Source organism: Piliocolobus tephrosceles, chromosome 2 (assembly GCF_002776525.5).
Source record: "Piliocolobus tephrosceles isolate RC106 chromosome 2, ASM277652v3, whole genome shotgun sequence".
Taxonomy (NCBI): domain Eukaryota; kingdom Metazoa; phylum Chordata; class Mammalia; order Primates; family Cercopithecidae; genus Piliocolobus; species Piliocolobus tephrosceles.
In genome coordinates this window covers 58,125,773-58,151,956 of record NC_045435.1, presented here as the reverse complement: position 1 = coordinate 58,151,956, position 26,184 = coordinate 58,125,773, and the positions used below count along the sequence as shown (strand labels likewise).

At 38.4% G+C, this 26,184-nt stretch overlaps 1 protein-coding gene across 5 annotated transcripts in view; it reads left to right on the top strand.

The window, feature by feature from the left end:
- CNTN4 (contactin 4) overlaps positions 1 to 26,184 on the top strand; it is a 976,954-nt gene that overhangs the window by 883,130 nt on the left and 67,640 nt on the right. For all 5 annotated transcript variants that reach the window (XM_023218604.1, XM_023218608.1, XM_023218606.1 and 2 more), the window contains one exon: positions 18,952 to 19,079. In XM_023218604.1, the coding sequence (XP_023074372.1) occupies positions 18,952 to 19,079 (128 nt within the window). The remainder of the gene's footprint in view (positions 1 to 18,951; positions 19,080 to 26,184) is intronic.

Sequence of the window (26,184 nt, the reverse complement as noted above, 5' to 3'; positions counted from 1 at the left end):
CCTCTCTGAGTCATTACTGTGCTAGGTTTTGAACACAGAGAGCAAAAGGACTATGAGCTTATATACTGGTGAGGAGAAAGACAAGGAGGTGGACAGTTATAATCAGGATGAGTACTCATGTTGACCCCCTTCTTCTGATGTTTCAGCCATTTGATGCATCATCTTTGGACACACAGATATTGTTTCCTCTGTATACACTGTCTCACAAGGGACACTGTGTTCATCACAACTCTTCAGGTTGCAAATGACTAAAATCCAACTCAAACTGGCTTATCAGGCATTTTTGTCAACTTTATTGAAGTATAATTTACATTCCATAAAATTCACTCATTTTAAGTGTACAACGCAATGATTTTTAGTAAATGTACGAAGTTTTGCAACTATCACCATCATCTCATTCTACATTATTTTCATAGTATTTCAAAGGTAATCCGCTGGCTCACATATCTGAAAATTTCAGGGTTTGCTATACGTGCTAAGGGAATATCATCAAGACTTGATTTCTGTTGGCTTCATTCTCAGTCAAGCCATTCCCTGATGAAGTGATGAATGACCCCTAGCGGATTATCTACCATTTTAGTAACCCCAGCAGAAAACATATACCTCTTTTCCAGTTTTTTGAACAGATGTCTTAGGATGACACACATTTATCGTGATTGGCCTAGACTAGGTCACGTGTCCACTCCTGAACCAATCACTTTAACCAAGAGTGTGTGATGCTTTGTCATTGGCCGTGCCTGTGTCACATGGAACACCCCAGCAGCCAGAGAATGATGTTACAGCCACCCAAAGCACATGGTCTGAAAGTGAGGAGACATGATTTCCCAAAGGAAAATTGGGATTATTATTATTGTTATTACTAGACAAAGAGAAGTGGATGCTGGGCAGACAATACAATAGATGTCCAATCCACAGGAAAATTGTGATCAGAGTGATGTTGCTTCTTTCCTTTAGAATCCCCTGTAGTGGTAATCACAGAGTCTTTTATATAGCAAGTACTCACAAAATATCTGTGGATTGATCATTTTAGTCTAAAATATAGAACAGACCAACAATGACAGACTTTTGCTTTCTTATTTTATTGTTGGGGAAGGCTAAAAAAATTAGGAATATCATTAAAATTATTAAAAACTAATAAATTGGGGCTTGTCTGAGAGGCCACATGGGAGCATGATAGTGAGAGAACAGCTGGATGGGTGTCAGAACTCAAAAGCAGATTGCAATCAGACTGTTCCCCTGTGTAGGGCACTGAATACGTATATATACACCCACACACACATACAGTTGATCCTTGAACAACTAAGGGGTTAGGAATACCAACCTTCTGCCCAGAAAGAAATTCACATATAACTTTTGACTCCCCACAACCTTAACTACCAATAGCATACTGTTTTTGTTGTTGTTGTTGTTGCTGTTGGTTTAAGAGAGACAGTCTTGCTCTGTCACCCAGGCTGGAGTGCAGCAGCATAATCATAGCTCATTTTAACTTCTAACTCCTGGGCTCAAGTGATCCTCTAGCCTCACCTTCCCAAGTAATTGGGACTACAAGTACATGCCCCCACATCCAGCTAATTCTTTCATATTTTTTGTAGAAACAGAGTCTAGCTATGTTGCCCAGGCTAGTCTCAAACTCCTAGGGCTGAGTAATCTTACTGCCTCAGCTTCCCAAAGCACTAGGATTATAGGCATGAGCCACTGCACCTGGACTAATAGGCCACTATTGACTAGAAAGCCTTAATGATAACACAAACAGTTTATAAACACTTTTTTTTTTTTTAATTAAGACAGTCTCACTCTGTTGCCCATGCTAGAGTGGTGCAGTGGCTTGATCCCAGCTCACTGCAGCCTTGACCTCCTGGGCTCAAACAGTCCTCCCACCTTAGCCTCCCAGGTGGTTAGGACTACAGGTGCACACCACTATACCTGGCTAATTTTTGTATTTTTTGCATAGATGGGGTTTCACAATGTGCTCAGTCTGGTCTCAAACACCTGGGCTCAAGTAATCCACCCACCTCAGTGTCTCAAAGTGCTGGGATTACAAGCATGAATCACCATGCCCAGCCAATTAACACATATTTTGTATGTTATATGGATTGTATGCAGTATCCTTTATTATTTTTTGTTTTTTTGAGACCGAGTCTCACACCATTGCCCAGGCTGGAGTGCAGTGGCGTGAATTTGGCTTACCGCAACCTCTGCCTCCTGGGTTCAAGTGATTCTCCTGCCTCAGCCTCCCGAGTAGCTGGGATTACAGGTGCCCAGCACCATGCCCAGCTAATTTTGTATTTTTAATAGAGACAGGGTTTCACCGTGTTAGCCAGGCTGGTCTCAAACTCCTGACCTCAGGTGATCTTCCCATCTTGGCCTCCCAAGGTGCTGGGATTACAGGCCTGAGCCACCGTGCCCAGCCTATGCTGTATTCTTACAATAAAGAAAAAAAATGTTATTAAAAAAATCATAAGGAAGAGAAAAATATATTTACTGTTTGTTAAGTGGAAGTGCATTATCATACAGGTCCTTATCCTCATCCTCCTCAAGCTGAGTAGGCTGAGGTGGAAGAAAATTTGTGTATTTTAGGATTTGCACAGTTCAGACCCATGTAGTTCAAACCTGTGTTGTTCAAGGGTCAGCTGTATATATATATATATGACATTTCTTATTGCTCTTTCATCAGAAGAGTAATGCTAGTGAGTGATCTGGAATTCAGTGGTATACCATAAACTGGCAAGAAACCTAGCAAATTGTAATTTATATTCACAAGACACTTTTTTCAAACTATGCAAATCTTTACATCTAACAGAAAAACAATAAACAGCATTCTAGAACCTTTAGAATAAATAATTCACTAGCAATAGATATGTTAAAGTATATTGTTTATAGAAAGGACCAGAGTTGAAAATTGTGAAGGAACAGCCTGTATTTTAAAGGTAAATTTTATACAATTTTTCCTAAAAGGAATATGGTTCACAGCAAATTTTAGACCCATAAAAACTTTATCTTCTAGTGACTTTTAAGGTTCTCTTTCTTGACAGGAACTTCAAGAATGGCAAGATATTTCTTTCTTCCACTTCACTGCAATGTGACTATGAAGATGCTGTAAAAATTTGCAAACTAGGTTGTAAATAGCAGCAATGAAAGCATTAACTCTCATAGCCACATTTCCAGAAGTGCACTTTACATTATGCTGGAGATAGATATTAAGAAATAAACCTGAATGCTTATATAAAAAGTCCAGCCTCCTATTTTCCAAGCACAGTGGTATAATTGCAGCTCTAATTTATGGCATACTTTGTAGGATTGCTGAGTAATTATACAGACCTCCCAATGTTTTATGTTCTTTTCAACTTTGTTTCCCTCTGCTATGTGACCACTACAAAGCGAGTATCCCTAAATCAGTTATTATTCAGGTTACCTAATTTTTAAAAAAATGAATTTGCTATTAACATCATTTTCTTATATAGCACTGTAACTCATAAATGTTAAAAATCACTCTGCTCCTTAATTTTCCAACTAACTCATACACACACACACTAACTCCTACATATACACATACAGACACATGCACTCAAAAATTCTAATAAATTCCTGATATTTACCCAATGTAGACATGTCTAACAGTTCTGCATGCCTTGATCTAAAATATTGGACACTTCAACAGTGCAACAAAGCATGATTCGTTAGGGATAATACTAACCAATCTCATTTTTAAACTGATTACAGGGATCCAATTTGAGTAATTTGCTGCTGTGGATTATTTGGAAACAGTTGTAGCACATTTTGTTTGTTGCTTGAGGTTATCAATGTTTTCAGAACACTATCTTCCTTTCATAGTTCTTTTGAGTTTAATATTTATACAAAAGCCCCGTTTACCAGATTTTTCAGTAAATGCAGTGTGCTGATTATTAGAGGAGGATTTGCCAGAAAACTCCTTTACTTACACGTAGTGCAAGTATCTTCAGATATTATCCTCTTCTTTGATTTAAGTAGGTCAGGTTCACAATGAACCATTCTCCTCAAACCCCTCCCCTTCATATCCTTATCAAATTCCCTTTATCACTGTCGCATCTAAATTACTACCTTCTACTTTTCCACCAAGACACTTTTAATAATAAGAGCTTCCTGTTCCTTTCTCAAGCTCTTCTCTTTCTCGGTCATCAACTTCCCCTTGGAATTAGGAAAAAGTCCTTGCAGATTTGGGCTATTAAATAGGAGAGGACTCATATATCAAGTCCTTAAATGTTCTGTCATCATGAGAATTATTTATTGGAACCCATTACCTGTGCGACTTCACAGTTCTTTTTAGATGGTTTGTCTGAAAAGAATAAAGGCTTTTCCTTGAAATGAAATCACTTTCTTTGCTATCTAGGGAAGAAAATAGTTGAGTCTAATCATTTAGAAACGAGAGGAGGATTGCTGTAAGGACTTGAGTTGATCATGGAAATTTCCCCTATGCAAAACAGATCTGAAGGTACAGAAAACATAAAAATAATATCCCTGGGAAGAGAACACCCAAGTATTAACGCCAGCTCATAGCAGGCTTTATTGAGCTTAACAGAAAAAGTAAATACAGCTGACACACCCTCAAGACTAAACTTTTTGGTGACATCTCTGTTTATCCCAGACAGTGATTTCTCTATTCAGTTTTGTGATGTGGAGTTTCTTCCGAAGGCCTGGAAGTGTTCAAAACCATTGTGCATAGCCTCGTTTTGGGGGAGAATGTTATAATTTGCCTCCGAATCCTAAGTAATCTGTGACCTCTACCCACACATCAAGAAAGGTTAGAAATCAGTCCTAATCCCAGGAATTGTCATCATTGTCTCTAAAATTCTAAAGACTAAATGAATTTTAATCCAATAATCAACATATTTAATGTGTGCCTGTTTGTATATAAAGGACTGTGTAAAATGATAGGGAGACCAAGAGATGGATACGACCTGGGATTTGAGTTCTGGAAATCATTTGGGTAAATGCGATGATGATATATTGAGGCGGTGTAACATCAATGCCACGTGCATAGATTCGGCAGCTTTGGAAGGTCGTGAATTGGCCATTACGCGATTTGCCCAACACAGTTTATACTTATTCGTACCATTGTAAGAGGAAGTTGATCATGGGAGAATGGTTGAAATAGATGTGTGTTTCACAAGGTACAAGATTGGCACTTCTCCAAGTACTCAGATCATCTCGGACGGTACACAGTATATAGACATTAAAAAGCACTGAGCAACATAGTTCTCTTACACTCCTTCTGAGAATATCAAGGGGAAACTCATGATTGGTCCTAGCATGTCTGAACACTCTTGAAATCCTCAGTAATCCCTCTTTTACCAAAAAAAAAAAAAAAAAAAGTAGTTCCTAGGCTGAGAATCCTAGGAGACAAGTTTACCTAGCTAGAATCTAATACCTTAGGTGTGTTTTTACCACATTTATTTTTTATGATTACCACTATTTATGGCAAGTGGATACTGGTTTCCATGTATCATAGCAACATCAAGTTTCCTTTGTTCTTTAATTTTGAACTTTGAACCATTTAAAAAATATTGTGACTATTGGTTATGAGAATGATGCTGAAAATAACAACAGAAATGATCATTGCAGCTAACAATTACTAGTTGTTTACCATGCACCATCACAGTTATAAATGTTTCACAGGAATTTTACATTTAACCTTCTCACAAAAAAACCTATGAAATTGAGGTGCTCATTAATTAACACCCCCATTTTAGAGATGGCAGTCTGGAGCCCAGAGACGTTGAGACTCCCAAGTCACATGTCTAGCAGATAGAGAGGCATAGATTTAGGCTCTCTGGTAGTACATGAATGTGGCCGAAATGGAGACATGTCAGGAGTTCAGGAAAGCTTAGAGTGGATGACTGTTGGTGATACCGAGTTTCTGTGCTTCCCAGAAGGCAAAGATGCAGCTGCTTTAGTGGGTAGGGAGAGACCTTGGGGATTTTAAGTGAACCTTGACAGTGGTGTTCTATCGTGATAAGTGAATGAACTAGTAGATTCCACTTTAGTTTTCTCTCTTGGAAGTATTATAAAGTTCTGGTATAAGGGGTTGAAGCAAATAAAGCGTGATCCTGAAATCACCAAAGAGTTGCAAATTGGGTGCACAATTAAAACATTTTTTTGTTTCTGGCGTGGCCAATATTGCTATTTGTCTTGCAGAAACCTCTTCTCTTTACTAAATTATATAATCTATATAGTGGGCCCCCCTTTCTAATTAATAATTAATATTGTCTTCCAGGCATTTTAGTTACCAAGTGGTAAAGGAAGCTTCTGTGATTTCAACTTCAAGTTATTTTTCACGTATTCTTTACTTTTGCTTCTGCTTTCAGACACATTAAAAGGGACACAGATTTCTCAATATTAGGAAAGGCTATTTCGACAAGTAAAATTAGAAAGCAAACAGAAAAAAAAGAGAGAACTGTTTAATTATAACCAAAGATCTAATGGCAAATTTAAAGAAAATCTCTTAAATGTGGTTACCTTTTTTACTTCTCGTTTTCTTTCTTTCCTATACCCTCCAACACTGTAGGATGGCAGGGTAGGAAGGGTACAGGCTGTATAGTGAGCCCTGAGCTCAAAACTCCACTCTATTTCTTATAAATTACATTGACCCTGGATGTTTTAATTTACTTCTCTGGATTTCATTTTTCTTAACTGAAAAATTAGGATAATGATACTCCTCAGAACTGTGCAGATTAAATGAGATAATAAATGCAAGCAGCCAACAGCACCCAATAGGATGTTGTAGGTGCTTAATAAACTTCTTAAGCATCTCCATGTGCCCAACACTCAACCTAGTATATTTACAGTTTTCCTCTGGGTCTCTTGGTCCATTTCTGTCCATGTCTTCTTTATTTCTAATTATTTCTAGAGACAGCTGCACTTTGTTATTAAACTACTCTTTTACAAGCTACTCTACTGTCCTGATTTTGTTATATAAAACTTCCTGAGTGCCTTATATATTTTAATAAGTTTTTTCTCATTATAAAAGTTATATTACTTATTATGATGCTTTGGTAAAAGTATATGGAAGTATAGAAAATAACAAATAATATTGCTTTAAATAATATTACTTTCCTGTCCTTACCCCCATTCATCCTCACAATGCCTTATGGAATTATGTTGAAATTGTCTCAGGTCCTAAATTCTCAGAAGAAAGGAATTCTAAATCTTATATTAATGGAAACATGGAGAGATCTTGCATCAATTAAATATAGCAATTTAAGAAACAAATTTTAGACAAAATGACATCCAAACGTGTCCTTTACTTTATTTCCTTTTCCCAAAGACATGGTGTTTTCAGTGTTATATGTTTACCATGTGAATAAATAAAATCACAAAATTTTACCAGCCCAAGAAAAGTATTTCTCATGTTCATCATGCACTGTGTCACAAAGAATAATTAAAATTAACTCTGTGATCTTTAATACTCATCCAGCCCCAGGCAGAGAGTTATTTCCAGGTTATTTTAAAGGGCTTTCAAACTGTTGTTCAGAGGAAGTTAAACCTGGATCAAACCAGGTTAAACAAACACAAGTTTATTTTTTCTTTTGAGCAAGGCTGCAGACAAGGGCAATAGGGTCTGAACGCAGCTTGTTCTTCAGGTGGCCTGAAATGCACAGGTTGTTCAGCGGTTTATTAAACCCAAATCTTACAACGGAAAGCAAATTATCTCTAAGGGAACTTTGTCACCAGGGTGTCTGTTCAATAGTGATGTCTATTGCTGTCACAGAGACTACACAGAAAGATCAATGACAGGTTTGCCTGAAATTACCCCTGGAGTAGATGTCTCTCTACTGACCTACATTTAAATTTGTTATCCAAAATACTTTTTTTTTCTTAAGATGGGGAGCAAAGCCATCTTCTCGGGGTCTCAATTGACTCTCTATGAATTGCACATTACCACAAAACAATATCTCTTTCTTTCTGTAATTCAAAATAATTCATTCCTTCCCATGATGCTGGGAATTTCCACGTATCTTTTGAAATCAAGAATTTCCACGTATCTTTTGAAATCAAGTATGTAAGCTTGGGCAAATTTCAGTTAAAAGTTAAAATACCTTTTGAATTTTATTAAAAGAGATAGCCAAGGAAATTCAGACCAAAACAAGTCTTTTTTTTTTTTTTTTTTTTCTTTTCAGAGGAAAGTCTTGGTGTTATTTGCTATCAGGTAGGTCTGTAGCGTACAGTCTACCAATGCCAATAGGCTTTTCTAATTTCTCAACTGGCACAAAGCCAGGGACCCCTGTACTGCATCCATATGTCAGCTCTTGCGGTCACAGGCTAATTCTCCTGTTGATAGGTTGAATATATGAATCTTTATCCTTGTCTCTTCATTGCCACCTCTCCACTCCCTCCACATTGTGACTATTTCTTGGGCATTGTATTCTACAATTATGCTGTATTGCTGTTGCCTCAAGGGCGAGTAAAGACAATGCCTTTCTCATAAGCAGTTCAACTTCCAGGCAGAATAGCTTAGAAAACCATAGGTTGCCATTTTGCTGTAGACCCTCCCCTGTCTAATTTTGGTTATAATTTTAATACTAAAGTAATTATTTATTGCTTGGCCAGAGTAACAAGAAAAATATCAAATGGGAGATGTAGTTTAATCCAATCAACAAACTGGGTTAATTACAGAAGAAATTAAAATTGCAGGCAGGCCCTCATCTTTTTTTTCCTACTGGACTTTTATTATTTTGTACATTACCCATTACTACCCCCAAACTGTCTTTTATACTCCTCATTTGATTGTTGCTGTATCACTGAGAGAGCAATAATTGCAAGTCTCTGTTAGCTGCTGTTGGGGAAAGACCAAGCCTTCTACAGGCTGGAAGGAGGCTGAGCAGTGGGCATGGGAGGTGGTGCCAGGCCCACAGAAGCAGAACCCGTCCTCCGTATCACTCCCTCTGCCCCTGTCTAAGGGCTTCAAACAAGGGTTAACAGCCTTGGGGGGGTTTCTCTCTTGATACCTGTTACAGATTAAACAGTATCCCTGTAAAAATCATATTCACCCAGAGTCTCAAAATGTGACCTTATTTGGGGCCTTTGCAGATGTAATCAAGTTAAGATGAGGTCGTACTGGATTGCATAGGCCCTAATCCAATGACTGATGTCCTTATATAAGGAGAGGGAAATTAGGATACAGAGGGAAGACAACGTAAAGAGACACACATCCGCACCATGTGATGATGGAAACAGAGATTGAAGTGATGCCTCTGCAAGACATGGAACACCAAAAAAAAAAGGGCCAACAGCCACCAGAAGCTGAGAGAGAACCAAAGGTTTCTCCCACAGAGCCTGTAGCAGCAACCAACCTGGCCAATACCTTCATGTCAGACTGCCATCCTCCACCACTTCCAGAGTATAAATCTTTATTGTTGTAAAGCACCTGGTTTGCGGCGTGTCGGATGGCAGCCATAGGAAGCTACTACCACACCACACCCATTGTCCCCTCCCACTCCATTGCTCTGTTCTTTCTGTCCAGTAAGTCTGGAGTGGAAACATTGAAGAGGGGGTGGATCGTGTCCTTATAACCACAGGCTACCCTAAATCCCTGCCTCATGTACTCAGGCACATGCTGCTGCTGGTTTAAAGTCAGGGTTCACAGTCTCCGAGGCCTGCAGGGGCCTGGTAGGAACATTAAAGAGAGGTTCAAGCCAGGAATGGATGGGAGCTAGAAAGCCCACGATCTGCTCAGAGGGGCTGCTGCCTGCCTCCTCCAGCCTATTGGTACCCTGAGGGGATATGTTGCCAGTATTGCCCTGTCTTCCCCTATGTCACAATTAGCCAGGAATGGGCTTTTATGTGAAATCACACAATTATTCGATTTTTATTTTAATTGTGTAGAAAAAGCAAGTACCTCTGTGGCTGTGAAGTTCCTCTGGTCTATTAACAAGGCGCTCGCTGACACGTGCCCAATTCTGTCCTGCCTTATGGTGTACGAGAGACCTTTGGTTGGGGGATGCCTGTCTAACCACCCTCATTCTAGGGCATCGCTGATGGTGCCTGGGGTCAGCAGTCTTTCCTTCCTGGAGCCAGGCCTCCTGTGACAGCTCTGCCATCCTCCCCTCTGCCATCCTCCCAGTTTGCTTGAGCTGAGAAGTAGTCTTAACGAAATGTAAGTTAGTCGTTCACCCCTTGCAGAGTTCAATTAACAAGAGTGAGGTCTGGTATAAAGAAAGTGATTTATTCCAAAGCTAGCTTGAGGGAAGAAATACAGGTGTCCTGCCTTAAGTATACCACTTCACTTTTGGAACAGAAAGCGGGTGCTTTGAAAAGGTAGAGGAGGAAGCAAGCAAAACATGTGATACTCTGGTGCCTTATCTACTAGGTGGTCAAGCTTGTGACTGCTGGCACCTTCATGGACAGGACTAGGCTGCAAACTCACCAGGTAGGAAGGAGTGTCATATCTCTTGAGGCAGTCTCCTGGTGGGAGGGAGTTTTGTAAAACTGAGGCAGCCTCCCAGTGGGTGAAGGTTTCTTTCTGGAGCGCCTAAGCACATAGTTAGATGAACTTGCCCTGTAGGGGGTGTCTGGTGAAGGGGAGGTAAAAGGCTATATTTGCATTTCTAAAGGGCTAAGTAGGAAGTAGGGGACCAGGGGAATGAGAAAAAAAGAGAGAGAGAAAAATAATTAAACCATCTTAGAAAAATGGGGCTACTTGGTGACAGTAGCAATAATTATTTTAACTATGTTTGGGATTTTGTAATAAATTTTAGCTCTTCAGGAGTCTAGCCTCCCTTGTAATGTGTAAATCTGTTGTTTCACTTTCAGGCTTTCAACTTTCAAACATGTTTTCTAGAACTCATCATGTATAAAAGAGAGTAGAAGCCTCTTAAAGCCCTTTGAGTTTTTTTTTTTTAATTGCACATAATTTTAAGTGAGCTACTTTATTCCTAATCTAACAATAATGAAGATGATTTAAAATTTAACAAAACAGTTTGTCACTTTTTTATGTATTTTGTTTGTTTCTTGAAAGGAAACGATCACTGCATAATTTCTTTCTCTGCAGAAGGGGAGAACTGGTTTTCTAAGTTGTATTCTAAAGGGATTTATTTCTAAGGAAGTGTTCCAGTGCGACTTAAAGGCAAGCAAGGATATGCTGTCTCCCTCTACAGCAGTTAGGCTTCCTGCTGAACTGCTCAGGAAAATCACAGGTCTCCATTTTGGGATAATCCTCCTCTTCTGGGTGATAGAGTGAAGTTGGCAGCTTTTGTCATGTGTTACTAAAGCCCCCCCCAAAAGAAAAGATCAGCATTTTTAAAGGTCCTGTGTCCCCAGACTGGTTTTGATTTATAGGACTGAGAATGTCAACTCTTCAATGGCTGCAACCCAGAGCCTCATATGAAGAAAGAGAGATTCAGTTTATCTCATGAGTCCAGATTTGTTCCTATCCTCTATGGATCCAAAATCTCCAAATGACAGTTAGGGAAAAACTGCTTCTCTCTGCTCTAGGTAATTTACTGTGTTGTGAATTAGCTGACCTCTTTTCATGTAGGGAAAATTAAGTCTTGTGTCACATCTTTATTTTTACTACTTGCTCCTTTATCATCTTTGACTTTTCTCTGTTACCATCAGTAATTTAAAAAGGGCCCACAGGTAGGTCAGGACTAACCTATTCTAAGCCAAGAACAGATGTACATTTTCAATTCTTTTTATCTTACTCCATCACTATTCGTAAGTATTAGGAGGAGCTCAAAGTTCAATATCACCCTAATAGCTACAAGTCAGTCAGTAGTCTAAATTGAGGAAACCAAGATGAGATGGACCATAAAGGAAACTTTGAAATCTCATCCAGAAACAAACATGAAAATAAAGCTATTGAAGCTGCGTGTTGTCTGAGGTAATACCCGACGTTTGACATCTCATGTCAAGAAAATTAAGGACACGGACACACACAAGGAGTGAGTTTAGAGCCGAAGTTTAATAGGCAAAAGAAAGAGAAAGGAGAACAGCTCCCTCTCTTGCAAGAGAGAGGAACGTCCAAATGGGACTTCCGGCTTGTGTTGGAGAACACCGGCTTTTATAGACAGGCTTGAGGAGGCGGTATCTGATTTACACAGGGCCCAAAGACCAGGTGTGACGTTTACATAACTCATGGGGAAGCTGGCTGGCCCACCCTAATATTATGCAAATGAGGTCTTTGCCTGGCCAGCACCACCAGGCCAGCACCACCATGTTGTCTACTTCTTGCTATACACGTGACTGGCAAAGAGAAGGGAAGATGGAGCCACTATTTTAAACATGCCTAGTCCCAGGTAGTCTTTTCCTATTGGCACAGCTGCCAGCATTCACCCATGAAAGCTTCAAGCTTGCTTGTCTATGTCTGCAGCTCGATTTTACAAGCTGCTCTTTGTTAGAAAAGAAAATGATTTGGGGGCCGTTTTTCATTAAAAGGAAAACCTTACTGAGGACTCCCGTACCCTCACTATCTGCCTAAATAATTTCTCCTTAACTCCTATATCACTATCCTTGGACTGGGTTTAGGTACTATATTCATATTAAAAAAAAGAATGTAATATTAGTAGAAAAACCATTTTTCTAAGTTGGTAGAGGATCCAAATTGAAAGGAAGAAAATATCTAAGTATTTATATTGAGTTGCATTTCAAAATTTCCTTGAGCTAGCCAAATTTGTACCCCAAGGCCAAATGCTAGCTTTATAGCTTATTTCAGGCTTATAAAAATCCCATAAAACATTGGCCGGGTATGGTGGCTCACTCCTGGAGTTCGAGCACTTTGGGAGGCTGAGGCCCTCAGATCACTTGAGGTCAGAAGTTTGAGACCAGCCCGGCCTACATGGTGAAACCCCATCTCTACTAAAAATACAAAATATTAGCTAGACGTGGGGGTACACACCTAGCTACTAGGGAGGCTGAGGCAAGAGAATTGCATGTACCTGGGAGGTGGAAGTTGCAGTGAGCCGAGACCGTGCCACTGCACTCCAGCCTGAGTGACACAGCAAGACTCTGTCAAAAAAAAAACCCCATAAAACACATTGAAAGCAACAGGTCAAATTGTATACTTAGCCTTTACATGCAGAAAGATATAGCCAAAATTATGTGATACAGCTGTTTATGAAGAAATATCAGGTACTTTTTTTTCATATTCAGAACTGTGTGGTTTTTCTTGCATTACAGATAGCATTCATCAATCTTCTACCAAAAAGTTCTGTCGAGGTAGTTATCCCAGAATCATCTTCGGAATCCATTCTCTCCATTCTACTTTTACTACCACTATCACGTGAACAAGTTCAGTAATTTCTTGGAAAGACTGCACTCTTCCTGTTGTAAGGGCTGAAAAGTCAATTTCTAATATCTTAAATTATTGGCTTATATGACTGAGGCATCCAAGGTGTTGACTTCCACCATGGACAGAAATGGGCTCAAAAATGTCATAAGGTCTCTGCTTCTCTTTCTCTCTCTCTTTCTCTTGGGCTCTGTTTGTCTTTGCTTGGCTTCCTTAAGGCATGCTTTCTCTATATGGTAGGCAAAATAATTGCCAACAATTCTAGATTCCCATCTTCCAAATTTAACAATCCCAGCAGAAAGAGATTGTTTTCTCAAAGAGCTCATGGTTTTGATGGCATGGTTCTACACCAATCACTACAAACAAAAGAATAGGGTCTCCTGACTGGCCAGCTCTGGGTCACTGCCCATCTTTATACCTAGATAGTTTGTGAAACAGCTTTCCATTGAAAACAGTAATGCTCATTTTACTGTGCACTTATAGAAATGTGTATGTTATCATGTAGAACACACGCATTATTTCTAGATATATAATTATCAAAAGTAATGATTTATTATGAGCTTCTTGAGAACAGAAACAATAATTTCACATCACTAAAAAATAGCACAAAGCCTAATATATAGGAAGTATTTAGTAAAGAACTATGAATAAATGAGTTCAATATATCATCTCCCTTCTGTGTCTATTTGGTGTCACCCATATGCTTTGTGAGGCATCATAATGTGTTGTAGGACTTCAGAGTGGCAGAACTACTCAGCAGTTGTCTTAGCCTTAACAGAATCCTTTGTAATTGCTTGAAACAATGGGTCTAGGAAGGCACAGAGCTTCACTTAATAGAACATGTGACTAACCCTGGTCTATTCATGACATATGAATAGACTGTCTCACTGACATATGCCCAAGTACCTGTCCTGCCTGGTGCATTTTACGTGTCAGGCATCATTCTAAGCACTGCACATATTTACAACAACTCTATGAGATATATATGGTTACTTTTATTATCCCATTTTTACAAACAAGGAAACTGAGTTACAGAGAGATTAACTTTCCCAAAGTCACACAACTCCTAAGCAGTAGAAGCATGATTTGAGCCTAGACAGTTTAGTTCCAGAGTTTATGTTCTTAGTTACTACACTGTATTGCTTATATAAAGAAGTGGTTGAGTTTCTCAAAAGAATAGTTGTATCAAACTTCACATTACCCCCACATTTGGATAATAGTAAGAATAAGTGGTCACAGCAATAGATGTGATTTAATGAAGGCTACTGACAATTACCCCTTCTACAAATGATCTCCCTCACTGTCCTTCTCTCATCTGGAGTTCTAAAAGAGTTAGGCTCTTACCTCTTCGCAAATAACAATGGGAGAGTTAAGATCCTAAACAAATATCAGGCACTGAAATCTTTAAAATTAATAATAAAACAGTTTATAGAATTATTTTATAATTTCACAAGGCCCATAGGAAATTGGACAGGGAAACTCTGAAGACAAGGGGCAAAGAGAGCCTTGTACTAAGACTGTTAAAAGCTAGCTGGGTTTTATGCAGTGCAGATACCAAAAGTAGGAAGCAGGGATGGAAATGATGGTGGGGAAAACATTTGAAGAAGTGTGGAGCACTTTAAGTTACAAAATTTTCACCTATCTTATCTCATTATAGAAGAAGGGATTTTAAAAACTGAATTAGACTAGCAGTTCTCAACTGGGGTGATTTTGACCCCCAGGGTATCTTTGACAATCTCTGGAGACATTTTTGATTGTCATGACTTGGGGAAGGGTTACACCTATGGGAGTCCAGTGGGCACAGGCCAAGGATGCTGCCCATTATCCCCACTAGGACAAATAATTGTTCAGTCCAAAATGTCGTCAGTGCCAAGGTTGGGAAACTGTCTCAGAGCTTGCATAAGTAACTTGGCAATGCAATATACTTGACAAGTTTCAGAGTCAAGGCTAGAATCCAAGTCTCTCTGATGACAAATTCTTTAATTGTTTCCGTATGCATTTCCTTCAGCATGTCAGAGTTTGATACAAGCGATGGCTTCAGGTTTTTGGAATGGTCATGATACTATTTTTAATGGTATAAGTTATTAGTAGGTGTTTTTGCTTTTAAAGAGTCATCTCACCCCTTAGAATATTTAATATGCTCCAAGCCAGTGTTACCTCATGGAAGATAAGCCCATACATAAAACATAAATGTCACCTTACATATTTAATTCTCATATGCCAGCATTTCACAATTTCTAGCAAATTATTTTATAAATGGAATGTGACTAACTCCTTTAAAACTATTTTTGTTATTGTTGAGGTAATTAAGATTTGTTCACCACTCTGTTTTTGTCAATGCATCTGCTCCTTGGCAAATGAGGTATCAGATGGTCTTTATTGAGCAACTGTTATATGCGTATCTGTGATGTGAATGAACAAAAGGCCTTTTTGTCTGTGTCTTTTTTTAGCCAGAGTTTTGATTTAGCTTATGCTAAATTATTTTTTTAATTGTAGCTTTGAGACATTTTATTATAAGAAGTTGATAGTCATCTATGTAAACTAATAAAAACTTAAAATTCATCATACATTTACTTATTTTTTTTACCTTGATCTTCTAGTAAATGTTTAGCTTCATAAATTTTGGCTGCTATGTAAGAACATTCTCCTGTATCTGAGTGATGTGATTTAAGAGAGTAATTTGTTTATGAGCATCTCTTGTTCTTTCTTTATTGGCAGGAAGACTTGCACCTCTGCTTCTTATCTTGTCATGTTGGGTTCAGACATCTCTGTAATAGCCATCATTGAGGGCAGATTTCAGTAGACTTTGAAAAACTTGTTTAACCTGAGGCTCCATATGCTTCCTGGTTTGCAAAATATAATGACCCGCAAATCCTTCAACAGCAATGGTTAGGCCTAACAGTTACCACCTCACTGGCCATGGCTCCAGCTCGGCTCCCTTGCCTCCACCAGGAGCATGGGTCACCCCAGCACAAAGGCCGAGGCCTCCAATGCCAGGCCTCTACCAGAAAGCAACATAGGCACCGTCAGCAGGTACAAACTGCCCAACCACAGGTGCCCTCGTGCCCTGTCTGCATCTTGTACCTTGATTTGGGATGACTCAGTTAATTTGCGTATTGATTTCAAATTGTCAGAAATAACAGTCAAAATACAAAAATAAGGCTGATTTAATTACTGTGTTAAAAGAAAATATATCAAAATGATGTTGTCCAATGTTTCCTATACATACAAATGACCAAATAAGAGAACACATTTTTTTTCTCTTTCTTTTTTTTTTTTTTTTTTTTTTTTTTGAGATAGGTTCTCACTCTGTCTCCTAGGATGGAGTGTAGCGGTGCCATCTTGGCTCACTGCAACCTCCACCTCCTAGATTCAAGCCATCCTCCCACCTCAGCCCCCCAAGTAGTTGGAACTATAAGCACAAGCCAGCACACCTGGCTAACTTTTGTATTTTTTGTAGAGACAGGGTTTTGCCATGTTGCCCAGGCTGGTCTCAAACTCCTGAGCTCAAGTGATCCTCCTGCCTCAGTCCCGCAAAGTGCTAGAATTACAGGCGTGAGCCACCACACCTAGCCTACCAAACACAATTTTAAAGATGAAAGAGAACCACTGCCTAGTAAATATCAGGAAACATCTAGGAATCTTACTAACCCTATCTTACCTAATTCTTGCTATCAGTCTATAAGATGGACATTGTTAGTTCTATTTCATAGAAGAGGAAGTAAAAACTGAGAAAGTTAAGTAAGTTGCCTTTAGTGGTACAGCTAGAAACAACAGCACTGGAATGTGAACTCCCACCCCTCTGATTCCAAAATTCTTTGTAGAGTTCTTCTGCCTTCATACCCTCTCGTCAGATTGAGTCATAGATCTGGACCGGGTCTTCGGGAAGACTGTAGCTTCTCCATCCATAAAAGCCTTCACAAAATATATGCAGCATTTGTAACCCAGTGCGTTTACATCTTCACCTGTGTTTTTAAAATGCTTACTCAAAAGTTCTGTGAAGTGAGGCTCTGCCCATCCTAGACCCCTTGTTTCAGAAATTTGAAAGGACTCTGTTAAGTCTAGCACTAGTGGCAAGTAGTTCAACCACTCTGAATTCATACAACATATTATCGATTTTTCCCTTAGGTTATTTATTTATTCATGTATTCACTCAGCCACTTAAGAAATATTTCTAATATCTACTACATGCCATCCTGTGTACTAGACCCAGGAGGTTCAGTTGTAAGACGAACACTATCCATGCCCTCAGAGATGCTACCATTCCATGTGATAAGACAACTAACAAGCAAACAAATAAAATTTCCAGATTGAATTTAGTGGGAAGAAATAAAGTGGCTGCAGGAAAACAGGGAGACAGGGAGACCCACTGTAAACAGTGAATTGGGAAAGATCTATAAGGAAAAACTGCCTCTACACTGAGATCCTGAAGGTGAGAAGGTGACAGCTATGTCCAGATACACGGCAGTGTGTTCAAAGGTGGCAGAACAGCAAATGCAAAGGCCCTGAAGTGGGAAGGATTTCTAACGCACTAGGAATATGCAGAAGGCCAGTGTGACTAGAGTTCACTGAAGAGTAGGGAGATTAGAACAAAATAGTAAGCAGGAGAGGCTTTTTAAAAAGCTAGATCCATTAGGCTTTATAATAAGGCTGCAGCAGGAAAATTTTTCAGAATGCAATGGCAGAGCCAAGGATATAGCTTTAAGCCAGGAGAGTGATATAATCTGATTTAAATTTTAAAAGATCATCTGGCCACTGACTGAAGAATGGATCTGACGGACAAGAGTAGAAATAGGCAGACCAATTAGGAGGCTATTTTGATGGACTAGGTGAGAAGGAGGGAGTGGAAGAGATGGAAGGATGTAGGCAGATTTGAAATAAAAGAGAAATTTAACAAACATTTACCTTGAATGAGCTATCTGTGTACATTTTTTCTCTGACAAGCCTCTAAGCCAAGCTGTCTGTCTTACTCATCTTTGTATTTTCCTACTTCTCTTCTGGTAGTCACGTTGAAAACAGAGTTCTTTAAAAATTCCTCCTCTTCCAGATTTTGCATCTGTCAACAAAAACATTTTCTTCCCTGCAGAAAGTATATGTTTGTCCCTAACTGTGGGGCCTGAGGTTTGCCATCCACATTTGCTGTTCTGCCAAAGTCACACTGAGTTGTGGAATATATTAATTTTTTTTAAGTTCAGTTTTTATATCTCATTAAAAATGTATTGGCTGACATATTTCAGAAATAAATATGTTTAATAATACCTCATTTAATTTAAGGCTCTCATTTAGAAAAAAACACTTTCAATGAAAAGACTTAAATTGATTTATCAAGGGATTTTTTTCTTATTCCTCATTAGCAGTTATAAGACTAATGGTGATCTACCATAAGCCTTCCCTTTGCCTAATGTGGTTAGAGCTACCAAATAGAAATTGTCACAACCTATCGAATATTTATAATGGTTATTCCAACTGGCTTTTGAGACCATTTTAGCAAGAAAAGAATTAAAAACTCTAAACTAGTCACATATCTCAATTATGTTTATGTATATGTAGACAAATACCCTAAATAAAGATGAGGCTGTCAAATAACGTAGCAATGATTTATGGTTTGAACAATGACAGAATAACAGAAAAAAATTGCAATAAGTCATATGAGATAAATTTCACCATTTTTGGTTCATTTACTTTGATTTCAGAATTACCGTTTCTGAAGATGGAAACCTCAGAATCATCAACGTTACTAAATCAGATGCTGGGAGTTATACCTGTATAGCCACTAACCATTTTGGAACTGCTAGCAGTACTGGAAACTTGGTAGTGAAAGGTAATGGCTAACCAAAAGAATTCAAATATTAATATATGTGTCCTCATGTCTAATAATGTAATCTATAGAAGTGGCATCATTCATATTAATATATATGGATATCACTGTATTGCTAAATTAATTCATCACAGCAAACATGATATGATTAATAATTCTTAGAAAACTGCTGGTAATGAATATGACTGAAAGACTATCTTATTTCAGAATCATCCAGTACAATTTTGAGAATTATAGCCATTGTATCTATTATAGTATTGTAACTAATGTTATCTTCAATCCTTTAATTAAATTTCTTTCAAGTCTCTATAGACTTGAAATTCATGTCTAGGAACACTATTCCAACAAATTAAAAACTCAAGACTCATGTACTATTTTTAGCAAACGTTGCTTAAACAATGACATTGGTAATTTTTAAGATAGCTGTCCCGTTTATTCAGAGATATGGATGTGGCTTCTTATACTAATAAAAGGCTTTGATCACCTCTGTGCTTTGCCTTAGTCACTCAGAGAACCTTGTCAGTTTTAAGGAAGTAAAATTCCCATATACCATAGCCTGGGTGATTTATAATTTTTGCAACAGAAATTCCTTTATGCTGTTAGCAAAGCACACGAGTGAAACTATTCCAATATTAGCTTCATGGCACAGGCTGGAAGTGCTAAGTAACCATTGAAAAGGAGAAAATCTTAATTTACATTTCATTTGCATTTCTTTCACTTTATATATTGCCCTGTCATAGGATTTTTGAGTTGAAGGGAACTTGGCAATGATTTGACTGAAGAAGATGAGGCTCAGGTTGGTGGTTCTCTCAAGGTCACGAGTAGCTGAAGGAGACCTGAACCCGGATCCTGAATCTGAGTTCTTCTTGGTTCTTTATGCTGCACCAGGAAATTTTTTTACCCATTCTTCCTGTTTCTGAGTAATTTATACAGATGAGTCATATCACGTTATTTCCTTCTTGCCCATTTGTAGCTCCCTTTGTGAGGACAGATGAAGGCAAATACAAATACCAAAAAAATTGCCTTTAATTTAAAGAAGAAAACTACAGATTACCTAATTGTGTATTTTAGGGTCTTTAAAAGTTGGAAATGTACTACTCTTTCAGGAAGTCTTTTTATCATTAACATACTTGACTATGCAGATAGAAAACTGGACGTCCAAGAGTTAGAACTAAATATATGTTTAGATTGATTCCAACTATTTCAGTCTATTAATTACGACCTCAGAGCACTAGCATCAGTGTATGACTGACTGCTTGTTCACTCTGTTTCATGGGCAAAGGAAAAAGAGGTTAGATAATATTTGTAAAGCACAGTTCTAGCTAGAGGTCTTTGCTAATGTATGACTGTTTTGGCTAAAGGAAGCTTAGTGATCATTTAGGACCAAGAGCAATCTCAATGTTTCAGAGCTGGTTAGACACAGAGCTAGGATCTGTTATAGATTATTTGTGAGTTATGGAGATATAAGAGAATATTAGGTTGACATCTTAAATCATAGTTAAAAGGCAGGGATTCAAGTCAGAGTGAGCTGGGTTTGAATCTCATTTCTACCACTTACTAGCTCTTAGACAAGACAATTAGCCTGTGTGGGAATAATAGCAGTTCCAATCTCATGGAGTTGCTTTGATAACCGTGAAAATTCATGTTAAGTGATTAGTGTGGTGCCTGGCACCTAGGAAATATTAATAGTTGTTTTGTTTATAAACATATTTTCATAAAATGAGGTTGCTTTGATGACTGTGGCAATCCATGCTAAGTGATTAACAGGGTATCTGGCACCTAAGAAATATTAGTATTTGTTTTGTTGTTTATATGTTTTTAAATGGATATGCATGTATTCTAAATCATGTTGAAATGAACATTTACGACGTTTCCACCCAAATAGAATAATTAGCAAAGAGAAGTGAGCCTCATATTGTTAAAAGTAGCGTATTTTCACGGGTAGGAACAAAGTATGTTCTGTATTTTATTATCATCCTTCTTATAAGTATTGACTTCCTTGGCTCTCCCAAGAGTTGGCAGAAAGGAGAGGCCTCTATTTCCCATCAGAGTTCATATCCCAGTGATACCGCAAGCCCCAGGACAAAACCATTCCCAACGAACTGTGCAGTTCCCTGCTGCTCATCTTACACTGAATCATGGTGCAAAGCCTACAGATATATCAGGGATGAAATATGTTATGGTTGCCTCATTTTTGTGTGGTTATAAATATTGCTAAAATAGTAACTTCTACCTATTCTAACAAACAAAATAATTTATTTCTTGCCTTCTAGTAAAATGCAAACAGCTATTCACCCAAGTAAGTATAGGATATAGTTTTAGGCAGTTTACAGTTATAATTGTTTTAAATTTTGGCAACTATTTGTTTCTTTCAAGGTATAATAGGAGAACACTGGTTTTCCATTAATGGCAATTAATGGAAATACAACAGTATTTCAAAATGAATGTAAGAAGTGAGTCAGTACAAAGAAAAGTATTAAATATACATTGTTATAGGAGGATATGCAAAAAATAATGAAGATGGTATATGTGAATGTCTAAAAGTAGGAAACATGACTTGAGGACAATTTCCAGAAGCGTTTTAGTGGATTTATAGATGCAGAATTAGTATGTCCTGCCTATGCTAGCCACATGATTTGCTGAAACAGGCACAACACTTTAAAAACTGAAATTTCCTAATAGGTGAGAGAAAGAGGAAGGACTGAGGCAGGAAGAGCCTGACCCAGCACGAAAAGAGGAAGGCAGGGATGTGTAGGTATGGTTAAGGGATGATGTGCCCAGGTAGCCTGATTGACAGGTAGAATTCATGTGTTTCCAAGCAGAGTTATTTCTGGTAGTGGCTCCTGGTTCTGAGCTGCAGTTAGTTTCTCCACAGAGGTCCTCTGATTCTTATATTCTTCTTCTAGGTGAGGTGGGTTTTAAAAAAGCTTTATTTGGCCAATATGTTCATGGAAGTTAACAATTCTGTTTCTTTAGATAAGGTCAGAAGAGATTTGGGAGATCATTTATCTCCCAGTGTGGTTGGTTCTGACTCCCATTAGCATTAATGGGAAGTATGTGTGTCTGCAGAGGGGACATCCACACTGCTAGGTCTCCGAGAAGGACATGAACATAAACTGAGAAATGTAATTTTAAAATCTGCCCCATAAAGCGCCATATAGGCAGAGAAAACCATTCTGAACTCCACATGAACTGTGCCAAGTCCTGAATCCCACATCAAAATGCTTGAGCCCTACACCTTTAATGCAAATGTTAACAGCTTAGCCCAAAATATGACTGAGCGCTGTATTTTAATTCAATTTTGAGATCTACAAAGGGACTAATTTTTCAGAGAAGATGTTCTCTAACCTTAAAATGTACTTGTATTCATTCCGATTTCCTCATGTGTCTGGGATTAAAACACCGTGAAGGTCAGGCATCAGAACACATCTTTTCTAACCTTTTTACAATAGTTCTATCATTAACCATGATTTTTAAATCCAGTTCTCTTTCTCCCTACCCTTGCCCCCATGTTTTGGAGAGAGGCTGAAGATAGTGTCAAACACAGGGTCAGCAAGTAGGGGAGGAGAGGGAGGCGGCGCGTCTATTCCACCAGATACAGGAGGTTTAGAATAAACCTCTGACAAGCAATCATCACATGGCTAAATATTCAGATTCTGCATGAGCAGGCTTCCAAACTGCAGAATTCTGACAGGTGCCCAGGGGGCTCTTGATTATCATCCCATCATCTGAATTCCTAAATTTTACTGATTTTATTTTTCAGGCTAGTTATAATATACTTGGGATTTGGTTTGCTGTTTCATTTTAAGCAAGAACAGTTAGTTCTTAAGTCAAACCCTGAAATCCTAACAGAAAGCATAATGTTTAACCTTTAAACAAAAATGTGCTTTTGTGATCATTGACATCATTAAGAACTCTATGGAGGGCAGGGTACATTTATATGCAATATTGTACTTAGTCAATCATGTTTATCTGTACAGCAGAGTTAAAGGGGTGGTGGTGGGTGGGGATTTTGCATGACACAGTGCCTCTGCCATACAGGTTTCATATGACAGATATTTTTAAGTAGCAGGCCTAGAGAAGAGCAACTTAGAGTATTTGTTTGGATGCAGTTCAACAAGATAACTATGTTAATAGCAACCCTCACTCCTGCTGATCATCTCCAGGACTCGAAATGTAGGGCATGAAGCTGTGGATGCTGTTACCATAGTCATCTTGCTGAACTACATCCAAACTGACCTTGAGCAATTTTGCAACTGGTAGTTCCAGACTATACTTTGGGAAACACTGTCCTACACCAAAGAACTTTGTACATGCATGCCACCTAGCAAGTGAAAGTTCACCAGAGTACATGTTAGAAATGCAGATCTCCTGGGCCTCACTCCTACCCTAACAAATCTAACTCTCTAGGGAGGAGGCCTGGAAAAACTAACATTTAAAATAGATACCCTAATTGATCCTTATACACATCAGAGTTTGAGAACATTGTATTTTCAGGGGTTTCAAACTATGCCCTATGGGCCAAATCCATACCTGTTTTGTATACCCCAGGGGCTAAACTAAGCATAGTTTTCACATGTTAGCTGGTTGAGAAAAAAACAATAATATTTTTGGGTGTAAAACTTTTATGAAATTCATCTTGTATTTTTAGTAGACACGAGGTTTCATCATGTTGGTCAAGGCTGGTTTCAAACTCCTGACCTCAGATGATCTGCCCATCTCAGTCTCTCGAAGTGCTGGAATGACAGGTGTGAGCCACTGCACCCCCCCACCCTCGAGACTGTGTAATATATAAGTATCTATATAATATCTTAAACTTTGCCACTTCTGCAAAACCTTAATTATTTACTATTAAGTCCTTCACAGAAAAAAAAAAAAAAAAACTTATCCTTTCTTTGATAACTTTTTCTCTTCCTCAGATCTTCAAAATTCTGTCCAAGGTATAGTCTGGCCAAGCTATACACAACTTTTCTTTTACCCCTGCTGATCTTGCATGCTGGAAATTTCCACATGTCCTTGAGTCGGATTATTAGCTGGAATTGGTAGGGAATTTTCTTTCCCAGGACCTTAGTGTCACCCCAGTATCCAAAGGGTTGACTTTAGAACTTGGATACAAGTTGAAAATCCAGAGGAGAGGTGATAAATCATTGATTGAGAAGGAGGAGGAAAATTACTTGGCAGATACTGGAACAATTATTCAATTTGATTCTCCAGCATGTGGGGAGGATTCACACAGCTGGAACCAGAATAGTAAACTAAGAAGACCGTAACGTAAGAAGCACATCACCTGGTGTTTTTTTAAAAAGACTACTCACTTCGTAAACCTCCCACCGTCACCAGCCTAAATCAGCGGAACTGTTCCACCTTTACCTCATAATTGTCAGACTGCATGTTCTTTCTCTAATAGCATTGTTTTAATTTTGAAATTGACTATATAAAGTTTTACCCTAATTTCGTCTGAATTTTAAAAGAGTTCTCTTGGCTTTTCTGTTTATTTAAATGTCTAAATTCAGTGCGTGGAATTACTTTTATAATAAGAAAAAATAAATTTATATTTTAAATAGCTTTAATAGAAAAGAAGTCTTTAGTAGCAGTTAACTGAGATCACACATACACCTAACAAGAAATTATTTTGTATTTTTATTCTTCAGCCCTGCAAACCAAAGATGTTCCTGTGGTTTACTGAACATTTAATGGATTCCTCTATTGTCAGAAAGAGTGCTCATTGTTCATCCCATAGGAAGTTTATTTATGTCTAAATGAACAGATTTCTTCATATACATATATATTCTTACCAGCACCAAAGAGTATCTACAGCATTACTATTGCACACTATATAAAATTCTTCTTCTGTTTTAACCGTAGGGCATTGAGAAATATCAACCATTCCATGCACAGCATAATAGACGCAATAAAGCAGAGTCTTTTCAGTTGGAATTTTTTGCAAATGAGTTTGAAGCAGCCCACATCTTCTATGTAAAATTGTTCAAGGCTTTATCCAGATTTGACAGGGGATCAATCAGAAATCAGTAACATACAATGACAGCTGGCTGCTAACACACAATAAAAGCTTTTAACATTGGTCCCTTATAACTGAATACACTTCAACCGAATTAGATGTCTTCCACTGGAACCAATTATTTCTAGGTGATAATTAAGGGCATTTCTAATAGGATTAACACAAATTCTGACCCCAGGCACCTAGAGTAGGAAGGAAAAGTTTGTCATTAGAAGTGCCAAATGGTAATCATGGTAGGTCCCTCAGTAGAAGAACATCTGGCCAGAACATTTCAATACTAGATCCTGTTAGATCTGATATCTGTCACACTGATGGTAGGAGAATCTGAAAAGAAGGGTAGGTAATTGTGCCTCTTGTTCTTCCTGTGTTCACAAAGCATGACATAACCTGGAAATCTGATGAAACAGGGCGTGATTATTTCCTCTGACATTTTTATGGACATGTGTGAGAGCCACATAGATTGAGCAAATAACATGCCTTTGGCAATATCAATCATGAATAGAATGATTCCCCTTTTGTCCAAATCTCTCTGTAAAAACCTTCTCTCTTTTTGTAATGCTGATTGCATACCATGCCAGTCTGCCCTGACTCCAGCCTGCCCATTACTTCTCCATCCTTGGTCTAGAGAGGGAAGATATAATTCCTTAACTGTTACATTTCTCTATGCCAACTCTGTCCTTTCATAGCGAAGCCTCTATGCTGAAGACAGGCCTCACATTTTTGCTTTTGGCATAAAAGACACTCTGTGGGTCAAGAAGCTTGTGCAGTAACATCACCTCATTAATAATCAGGAAAAGGCAATGTAAGCATCAGTGTGGTGTGATTTTTTTACATATGAGATTGGCAAAAGAGAAACATCTAACGGTACCTTTTGTTGGTGACTATGTGAGGAAAATGGTACTCACACACTCTGGGTAGGGATAGAAATTGGAATAGATGCGGTGGAGAACAAGTAAAGTTGAGAAAGTGCAATCTCCATGGCCCAGCAATTCCATTTCTGGTGGGATTCACACATGTTCCGAGGCAGACTTGCAAAGATGTTCCTTATGGTGGTGTTTGTAATGAAAAAAAAAAAAAAAAAAACAAGGA